Source organism: Poecilia reticulata, linkage group LG15, assembly GCF_000633615.1.
Source record: "Poecilia reticulata strain Guanapo linkage group LG15, Guppy_female_1.0+MT, whole genome shotgun sequence".
In the NCBI taxonomy this organism is placed as follows: Eukaryota; Metazoa; Chordata; class Actinopteri; order Cyprinodontiformes; family Poeciliidae; genus Poecilia; species Poecilia reticulata.
In genome coordinates, this window is record NC_024345.1 from 12,108,333 (window position 1) to 12,119,093 (window position 10,761).

The 10,761-nt window shown below is 40.4% G+C and overlaps 1 protein-coding gene across 2 annotated transcripts in view; it reads right to left on the reverse strand.

The window, feature by feature from the left end:
- dachc (dachshund c) overlaps window positions 1–6,191 on the reverse strand; it is a 34,686-nt gene extending 28,495 nt beyond the window's left edge. The window contains exon 1 of one of the 2 annotated variants that reach the window (XM_008429265.2): window positions 2,979–6,191. In XM_008429265.2, the coding sequence (XP_008427487.1) occupies window positions 2,979–3,562 (584 nt within the window). In that variant the 5' untranslated portion in view covers window positions 3,563–6,191. The remainder of the gene's footprint in view (window positions 1–2,978) is intronic. The other variant, XM_008429266.2, reaches the window with a different exon arrangement.
- Between the last annotated feature and the right edge of the window lie 4,570 nt (window positions 6,192–10,761).

Sequence of the window (10,761 nt, forward strand, 5' to 3'; positions counted from 1 at the left end):
GTTGTATAACAACGCTCCCATTAACACCAGACACAGGAGACATCCCGCAGCAACCAGAAGAAGAAGACGCATCCGGATTTTTGTCTTGGTTGGAGGGCTGCAAAAGCTTAAGAGCAGGTGGTTAATCCACAAGTTAAGGCTCGTCTCCGAACTTCTTGCTTCGGTTTTGGAAAAAAAAAAAAAAGAAAAGGAGAACATTTGCGGAAATAGGCAAGAGCTCCGCACGTCCTCCGCGTGTTCATCTGTGCACATCTCAATGCGGCCTCCATCCAAAGTTAATGGCAGGTGTAAATTGGATCATCCATGCTCCAAGTAGCAAGGATTAACCATCAAACAATATGAGTTCTCTAAACCAGAGATAATCCACAACTCCTCTGGATTCAAGCTCACACTGTCATGAGCATGTGGTCTGCACAACAGCAGGCCGAGGCACCGGGAAGCCGCAAATCCCAGCCAATTTAGTCCCCTTTATCCAAACATCTCTGCGCCACGCTGGAACTGATGACCCATGCAGTCGGTCACCACCGGAGTTCTGCAAAACACCTCATTTACATAATCGCATCATAAATACAGAGAATTCATTTAATCATCTCCTCTGTTCTGATGCTCAGGGCTAAAGAGTGTTGATATGATAAGACAGCAAGTTATTAAGGAGGGAGAGAGGGAGGCAAGGAAGATGGGAGAAGGAGAGAAAGCGAAGGGGATCAGCGAGTGAGTGAGTGAGTGAGCTTGTCCTGATTTAAGCTGCCGCTTGGGGCCAAATGAAAATTAATTAATTTCTGTGAAGAATCAATTTCTCAGAATGACAGTGTCAGATTCAATGTGTGCAAGTGAGAGTGTGTCAAAGAGAGAGTGTATCAGAGTGAGACAGAGATAACAGTAAGTGATAACATGACAAACTTTTGAGAGTGTTTTTTTTTTCTTTCTTCTTATTAGGATTACAAAAATTCATTATCGCCAACATCACCGCAGCCATCAAGACGTTTATCATCCAATAAAATGGTAATTAGTTACAGGCCTGGAAGGAGAAGAAGTAAGGCAAGTAGGCATGGACCAGTTACCAGCATCAAGGTATGCTAATGTCTTAAAAAAAAGTTACGCTCTCAAAACGGCAAAGATCTGCCTTCACACCATTCCTATGGGTTTAAAGTCCTTCTCGTGAAATGACATGAAAGAAGCTGGTGTTGGAGAATGAAGCAACACTGTCTCTCCTCTGCGTGTTGCTATGCACTGCTGGTCAGCTGGCTGACAGACGACTCCTATAACTTTCTTTTAGGCCTCCGAGAAAGAGGTTTGATTGGTTCAATTTCTCCTTGCAATAAAAAGTGATGGTGATGAAATTTGTGGACTGTCACCCATCTTTCCTACTTAAGTTAAATCTGACATGAAATTACAATCTGTAATGAAAATCAGCCACTATTGTAACGTTTATCATTATGAACTCGTCAGTTTGAATAAACTTGTTAACTCTAATTAAGTCTGCAAACACAATATCATGATTGTTTAAGATCCAGCTGTGTAGCTGCACTAGTGTTCACTAGTTGAAGCCAAAAAGACAACGAGAATAAATTTTCACTTCGTACCATTCACCATCATCACAATAAAAACCATTAAATATCCGAATGCAATTTCAAGTATTTTTCATCTATGTCCATCTGACAAGCTTTGGGGTTTCTTTTAATTTTTTGGAAAGTTTGTCAAAAATGAAAATGAGGCGGAAGCTGAAAGTCCTAGGCGTAATGCTACTTGGCAAGCTTTTGATTGGCGCTTGCAAAGCAGCCAATCCAGGAGCGCTATTCATTTTTCTTGCCGCTGATTGGCTGTTCCTACAAGAACGGAGATGAGTGGATTTTAACTCCTGCAGTTCTGCTATGACGGGTTCTCACTGTGCGTATTAACGTATATGTAACATATTTGGTGTTTCCACTGTTAAAATATAAGCATTTTTGAAGGGGCTCTTAAGTATTCGCGGATGCTTGCTTTGACCCCGGCTGTGACCCCTAACCCCGTGAATACAGGGGGTCCACTCCTTTGAATGCAACGTTTGAAACTGATAATAGTAACAAAATAAAAACATAATATAACGTTTGAAAACTAGTGTTCCTGAATATGTTTAAAACCAACTATAAATATGGAAGAAATTATATTTACAAATTTGACAATCAATATTATAAATGGACTAGGGGTTGCGATTTCATTAAGTTATATTGTTTTTACATAAAGAGTGAATTTTAGCCAACGTGATGATACTCCATCCATCCATTTTCCTGCACCCTTTTTCCCTCAGTGGGGTCGGGAGGGGTGCTGGTGCCCATCTCCAGCCAACGTTTCAGGCGAGAGGCGGGGTACACCCTGGACAGGTCGCCAGTCTGTCGCAGGGCAACACAGAGACACACAGGACACACAACCATGCACACACACACACTCACACCTAGGGGCAATTTGGAGAGGCCAATTAACCTGACGGTCATGTTTTTTGGACTGTGGGAGGAAACCGGAGTACCCGGAGAAAACCCACGCACACACAGGTGAGGATCTAATACTGGCCCTTGCCCATTTCCAATGCATTTAACAGAACTGGCAGAAAATCATTTAACTGAACCTGGAGTCTTTTATCTACTAATTCAACTTCCGAAGTACATCAAAACACATTTGTTGGCATTCTAATCGTTTATCTCCATTAACAGTAAGCTATAACATGACAAACTTGCCCTTCAACGAGCCCCATTTACATTAAAACGAGTGGGAACGGTTAGGCAAACTGAGAGGAAAGTGACATGACAAACTCATACAAATGGTAATAAAAGTTTAAAATGGGCACAAATAAGAACAGTAATTAAACTCATTATCTTTCCGCTTTTTAAAAGTGAGGTGAGTTAAAAATAAAAATAAACATTGCTGCACCAGTCGCACTTTAAACAACACCGGGATGAACACTCCGTGTGCCCCCGCCGTCACCTCCACCTCCCCCAGCTCACCTTGCATTGGTGCAGTCGTTGAAGAGCGTCTCGAAGTCCTGCCTGGAGATGAGTTTGCACCGGTTCACCCCGGGCTGGATGGCTCCCAGCCCCCGCAGCACCCGGACCTGCTCCACGTTGCACACCACCGGACTAATGTCCAGCCGCTTCAGCTTGGTGTAGACGGTGTGGAGCCCGCCGACCAGGTGCTTGAGGAACACGTCGAAAGCCTGCGGCAGACAGATGAGCTCCGTGCCTTTGACCGTGAACGAGGCCAGCTTGGCACCTTTCACCTCCACCAGCTTGCACTCGTTGTTCTGCGGCGTGCTCTCCACGGGCGACGCGGTGGCGTACACGGGCTTGGCTCCGGCGGACAGCGGGGTTCCGCCGCCCTTCAGCGGGGTCCCGTTGGGCAGCAGGAGGTCCGCCCGGTACTGGTGAAGCAGCGCCGGGTGCGCCACTGGTGGAGCCGGGGAGGACGCGGCGGAGGTGGCGGCGGGTGGCGGAGAGTTGGTGGCCGGGGAGACGGAGCTCGGTACTGGGTGGTGACCGAGTGGAGCAGCGGGAAGCAGAGTCGGAGTGGCAGGAGTTGCCATGGTAGTCATTGTCGGTGAAAAAGAGCGCAAGTAAAAAAAAAAAATGAAAGAAAGAAAAAGAAAAGCAAAAGTTTAAGTCAACTATTATGGAAAGTAAGTTTGGGAGCGTGAAGTGTGCATTGGGCGTCTCTGGGAAGAGAGGGGAATAAAAAGAGAAGAGAGGAGAGGAGACACGGTCCGTGTGTGGAAAGGAGATCACATTATTGAATCAGAATGAGCGGAGGCTTGACTCAGTGGAGATGCTACTGTCAAATTATCATAAGGAGGAGGAGCCTGGGCTGATTCTTAGACAGTGAGAGACAGGAGAGGGGGAGAGAGAGCAAAGATTAGCCTACTTAAACTTTTGATAAGCTTATTTATGAGAAAACACACCTTCACATTAAAGCCTCTAATGAAACTTGACATGCTTCTGGCATACAATCCGGGGTGTTTATGTCATTTCTAGAGATCTTCTTAAATCTTTAAGATTAATTAATGCATCATGAGTGGAAGTAAAATGGATTACATTCTGAAAACTCACATCCATGTTTATGATGTAAAGACAATATAGCGCTCCAGAACTTTAATTTAAAAAAAACAACAAAAATGGAGAAACGGTCTCGGTTTGTTGCAGTTCGAAACAAGAATCTAATAATCAGTTGTTCTTTTTCTGCCAGATGCCAATTTGTATTTTTTATGCCCGATTAAATAGACTTAATAAGTTTTTTAAAAGACTACCTAAAAAGTAGCTGAGTAATAGTTTTGAATTCAAATGAAAATGAAAGATCTTCAAGATCTACCCATTTACATATGAAAGTACTTCTCTCTGTCCTTTATCTAATTATTATCAATCTCCAAATGAATTATAAGATCTAAATATAGCCAAATGTATGGTGTTATTTGCAATTTGGTCCAAGTAATAAATAGGAACAAACAAAAGAAAGTTTTTCGCTATTTCAAATTTCCAAACTCTGGGCAAAACATCTTGTTCTTCCTCTCACTTTTTGCCACTGTAACATGTTTTTAATGGTAGTTATTCATTAACAATGTGACTGGAATAAAGACGTATTTCAAATGCATTTCCTGCTGATAAGAGTGACGCAAGCAGTTATGAGGTTGTGGGGGCAGTTATATTATACTTTTACATAAAAGCACTATTTAAAAACTGCCTTTTGTATTTCGTCTGTTTTTTTTTCATAGTCTGAAACACATGTATATTCACAAACAGTGTGAATATATAGAATATACACTTAAAGTATAACATACTTCAAGTGTTTCTCTCAGTTGGTTGTTTTCCCTTACTGTCTCTTAAAATACGTATTTCTCATAATGCCAGCATTTTTTTTAAGAATCGAGATTATTGCCATATTGTTGCTTACATAATCAAGGGGAAGACTGACTTGACTGTTGTCCAACAGAACTTTATGTAAAGCCACAAAAGGTCATTGCGGGAAAAAAAGCTGGCTGATAAGAATGCTGTATCCACTGGAAGGTTTAGTGAAAGAAAAAAATGTGTTCATGTGAAGTAAGAGGAGGAACATTAAACTTGAGAGGATTTTGGAGGAAGTCAGAAAGGCAGGGGAGATTTGCAAGGTGTAAAATTGAACCAAAGACAAAGGCAGAACCATTTTACCTATCTTAGAAGGAAAAGGACTGCAATGTTGTTTTGTTCTTATCCTACCTCTACGTGGGAGCACATATTATTTGGGCCATTGAGAATTTTGTTGAAAAAATCTTTGTTTTTTAATTAGTTCAATGCAGAATCTCAAGTTGGGCTTTCATTAACTGTAAACCATCAGAATTAGCACCACAAATGCCTGCTTTATACCACTTCATGTGCAATGAATGTACATAAATGACTACATGAATGTTTTTTTTTTTTTTTTTTTTTGAATTGCTGTGATAAATGTATTTTTTGTTGATATTCAAATGTACTAAATGGACTTTTATGTCTTCAGAAAATCTGACCAATCTGATTGAATAGGCATTAGGGTTTAAGTTTAAGCTTGTGAAAGTGTTTTGAAAAGATAACCAGAATTTTAATCAGAGATGAATTTGCCCAGAACACTTTTGTCGGTCCGTACGCTGTCACAGCCCAACTCTCTTTGACTGTACTGAGAGGAGGAAAAGATTTTCATCAAAGGTTTTCTGCTCCCCCCCCCTCAACTCATAAAACAGGCCCTGACTGTGAAGAAATGCCTATAGGTTTCCAATTAGTGCTTGACCTTTATGTGATTTGAGTGTTATTAATAAAAGCTTGCAAAATGAACAGGTGGGGGGGGGAGTATGCATCATTTTAAATTACAGCTGTTTTTTTAATCCGAAAGCAAGAACACTCGTAATGAAACGTGGGAGAAATCATGTAGCAATTATACCTGATTTCATCATGTCATGACAGATGCGCGAACCCAGAAAAATTAAGTCGGGTCTCTTTTTTCTATCAAAGAGATCACTCCGTTTTAAGTTTGTCGCACCTGCTGTTTGTTAAATCTGGTATTTGGATGAGACTTAACAAGATCAAGCACATTGGGGGGGGTGCAATACGTTTTTATCTTTTTTTTCTTTATGAACTGAGCTCCTTACCTGCTCTCTGTACAGGCACTAACACATCCACACGCTGCCATCATTTACATAGAGCTTGCAGTCCTTTCAAAGTGGCTTTCACGGAACATTGTGTTGATAATGATCTTCAGGGAGAGAGAGAGAGAGAGTCACAGATCTCCAGAGACCATCTCACCATAAGACAAGAGGGAAGAGGATAAAACTCCGACTGTTCTCCAACTCAAAGGACTCGAACACTCTACTCCCCCCCTCTGTCTCTCCTCTCTCTCTCTCCCTCTTTCTCTCTCTCTCTCTCTCTCTCTCTCTCTCTCTCTCTCTCTCTCTCTCTCTCTCTCTCTCTCTCTCTCGAATAAGCCCTCTTGTGTTTTTTAATTGGCAGAAATTAATCTTTAGGATGTAGATGGTAGATTTACATTCATTAAAAGTCAAGAGAGGAAGCCAGGCTTGATGCTAATCAAATCTGCTTAATTATGCTTAACATGAGTATCTCCAGGGGAAGAGAGAGAGAGAGGAGGGGGGGGGGAGACGGAGAGAGAGATAGCTAACTCGAACTTTTTACTTTTTTGCCTTTGATAACTCCTGCTGAGTATGGCCTTTTCCTCGCCAAAAAGAAATGTCACGACTCTCTTTCTCCATCTGCAGAAAACACACCGATAATGCCGTCTGTGTAAAGCAGAGCCGATTCATGTGGTAAGTTCCCACCGCAGAGTATTTAATAGGTGTTAAAATGTTCTGATCCAACCTCTTAGGCTTATTCTTTGTAACACTCTGGGTTAAAAATAACCCAATGTGGGACATGTTGTGAATCCTGTCCTGACTTAAATGTGTAGCGATCCTGCCTGAGTGTTAATTTAACGCAGCAAAATTGGGTTATAGGTTTGACCCAGCATACTGGGGTAGGTTTTCAGCAAAATAAAAATAAAAATAAAATAAAATAAAATAAAAAATGTCTTAAAGCCAGAAATATTTCACATTAAATAAAGTAAATGGTCAGGTATGCATTTCATTTACAACAATTGCACGCTTGTTATTTCAACAAAATAATAACAGCAACAAAATAGTTAGATTCCAATGCAGGATTTTACAAAATAAATTATACTTTTTAAATTTAAAAAAGCTCCTGATTTGGGATAGTGAACATAAGAATCATTGATATAAGATGTAATACAATGGGAGTACTGGCAACACGAACAAGCAAGTGTCATGGGGTTTTGTTGGCTTTAGTAAATACAAATAGTTAACTACTCAACTAAGACAACGTCTTCATATTAAACTAATAATTGAATATTGAACTTATTAACAGGGCAGAATTGTTTATTTTCCAGGAACATAACGACATTTTATAGCACAGTCAAGTAACTATGTTACCTTCAGTTGTTATAAAAATGCTGTATATATCAAATTTCACTTCCTGATTTAAAGCCAAAGCCTCTGTCTCTTTAAAAACTGTTTCTTCTGAAGCTCTACCTTCAGGAAGTCATCACAACATCTCTCCTCTATTAACCGTCTAACAGCCAGTTTTAGCCAGCATTGCACTGAGAAGTAGCTTGTTTAATGAGTTTAGTAGATGCCTAGTTTCACCAGGTGTTTGCTAATTGATGCTGGCTAGTTTGAAGGAGCTGAGTGGGGATGTCACGGGGGAGAAGCTTGGCAGTTTTGAAATTGCATCTGAGGAGGAGCTGTGCCTCAAAGGCGGCGCTAGAGCCACACAGGTGTTTTGACAGCTGAGTGGTTGTCACAGGAGATGGAAGGATTTCTCAAACATGCATGAAGAATCAAGGGAACACTCCAGGTACGTTTGTGATGAGGGAATTATGCTATAACATGATGCAAAGCTAAAAAATGTCGACTTTACCTAATAGTGCCCCTTTAAATGCAGCCACAAGTTGATTAACAATCTCTAAGCTAAATTCCTGAGAGTATATTGGAGAACAGTTGCATGATAAACAAAACAAAAAGTAGAAAAGATCATAGTATCAGGCATGGAGTCAATGCCAGTTCTTTTGAGACCATTGCTTCCTCAAGACCTTCATCCCTTGTTACTAATTTAGCAATTTCTATATTTAGTAGGTAATCAAACCCTTTTAGAAACACTTTTTTCAATAAAGCCGCAAATCTAATAACTTTTTTTTTTGGTTGTTAGAGATTTCCAGATGTTCTAGCATCAAGGTACATATTGTTTGTGCTGTACTCAAAGAAAATAGGTACCACAATGCACTCTTTAACTGTACCAAAACACTCACAGGTTACCCAGACTTCATGTAGTCCCTCTCATCTGAAATTAGAGTAGCCTCCAAACCTCTGTTTCCAGACTGCCAGTGAATCATGTACACATGAAGCTGCCACTGAATTTAAAAAGCCAAACAAAAACATATAAGTAACTTGCAGGAGGCTCTCTCTCAGGTCACCTTTGCAAATCCCGAGCCTGGAAAAAGACGATCACGCAAACAATCTGGTGACGTCCTTCAGTCACTTGTGGAGTCTTTTTGGGGGGCAGCTAATATCTACTTTCCTTACTACACACATAGCTTGTGTATAGCTACCACAGCTGCTTAGTATGTATATCTACTTAGGTCAAAGCAAGTAAGTAGCTTACTTTAGCCTGTGAAAGGCTAATCTTATCTTAAACTCAATCCTTATTGTAACTTTATCCACACAACCGAATCCCACCGACATTATTGAATGATAAGCATAATTTTATTACATAATTTTATGTTTTATTCTTTGCATGACACTGATCGGGCCACTGTGAGGTTAAAAATAGTGAACGTGAGGTTATTTGTTTTCTACAGCAACAAACTAGGTTATAAGTTTTTACTTTTACTTCTGTCACAACAGCATAAAGCCAGCATTTGGCTTTAAGAAATAACCCAGCAGTCTTTTGTGATCGATATGTAAGGTATATATTAATGCTCTACGATGAACACAGGTAACCACAGTAACATAAACAAGAAGCTGGTGAGTAATGTCCCACCTTTAGGAAATCTGCCTTTAACCTTGAGTGCAAGGTCCTAATTTAATTACATTGTACATTTTAGCTCATCCATCCACAATCTTGTAAGCAGCCACAGTGTAGGTTGTATTGTGCAGTGGTGTGAAGCGACTTTGTCTCAAAACAGAAGGTCACAGGTTTAATTTATAGAGCATCCATTTAATATATGACGAGAACAATGAACTCATTTAAATTCCTACTTTGGACAACTTGCTAAAACAACCTCAGCCTGGTTTGGGTGTTTTTTTCTCGGATCTTCGAAAGTAGGAGCAAAGTTATCACGACAGCGTTATGGATTTTGTAGGTGAACAACTTTGCAGCGTTATTTATCTGTCTTCAACATCTAATATTACTCCTGGAGTTCAGCGCGAACTCAGTGGGGTATTCTGTCTTTGAAGTGTTTAAAGTTCCTTCAGACAGTAGAAGCCTTTCTATCTTCAGTGCCGTGCAATGTGTTCCCCTTTCACGGAGTTAATTAATGTTTTATATCTCTCTCAAATTCGCTGTATGATGAGGTTTTACCCTCCAAAATCTGCCTCGTGTTATTTTACAGCATTAAATGTGATCATCTCCATTAGTGTGGATTGTGTTACTGTAAAGTTTTTGCCACAAACCAGGTAAACTCTTGGGATTTTTCCTGTTTTGTTCAAGAGGCAAAAAAAAAAAAAAAAAGATTGAAAAAGATCTTTTTTTGTTTTTCACGTTTCAACCACAATTCATTGGGATTTTATGCAAGAAGCCATAAGAAGGAGATGTGTAAAAGGGCATCAATGAGTTCCACAGCTCAGGTATGAGAAGCTATCCATTACATAACCGTTACACTCCAAAAATAGTCTCCATATAGAAAATAAGCAACTGTTGAAAGAAAGCAGCAAGAGGCCTGATTTACAGTTTACCACAAGAAATGTAGGCGACACAGAAAATGTGTGGAAGAAGGTCCTCTGATCAGATGATCCAAAAAATTTTACCACACCACTGAACACTGGTGGTGATGGCAGCATCATGCTGTGGTGATGCTTTAAAGCTGGTCAGAGCTGAGGAAAAGCTGGATGGAGCAAAAAACAATTTAGATCTAGTCTAAATCGCAGTGGACTTCAGTGGTCAAAGTAAATTAAGGTTTATTTGTAAAAACAAACAACAACAAAAATGAACACCATATGTATATTTCTGTACTTCAGTTTTGTGCTCTGGTTTGCATTGGCCAATCACACAAAACCACAACAAAATATTAAAAATATCCTTTTTTTTTTTCCAATATTGCTTTATCGACCAAAGCACACACAAAAAAACACTCTTCCGCAGAACCTAATTCATGTTCCAGACCTCCAATTTTAACAGTTCACATTTATGTTGCCATGGAGCCATCGCGAGCCAAAGAGACAGAGACGATGCTCATGTTGCGTCTCTGTTTGAAACCAGAGCTCTGGTCCTCTCCACATGTCTGTTTTGGCCAGCGAGGAGCGACAGCATGAGGGAAATGTGTAGGTGGTTAGATCAGCCGATGAAGTGTAAATACCACTCAATCTGTTCTCATTAGAGGAGCAAAAACATACGAATCACTTCGCCTCTATTAAAAATGCCCCTGGGTCCCCGATTGAGAGCACGTGTGTGTGTGTGTGTGTGTGTGTGTGTGTGTGTGTGTGTGTGTGTGTGTGTGTGTGTGTGTGTGTGTGTG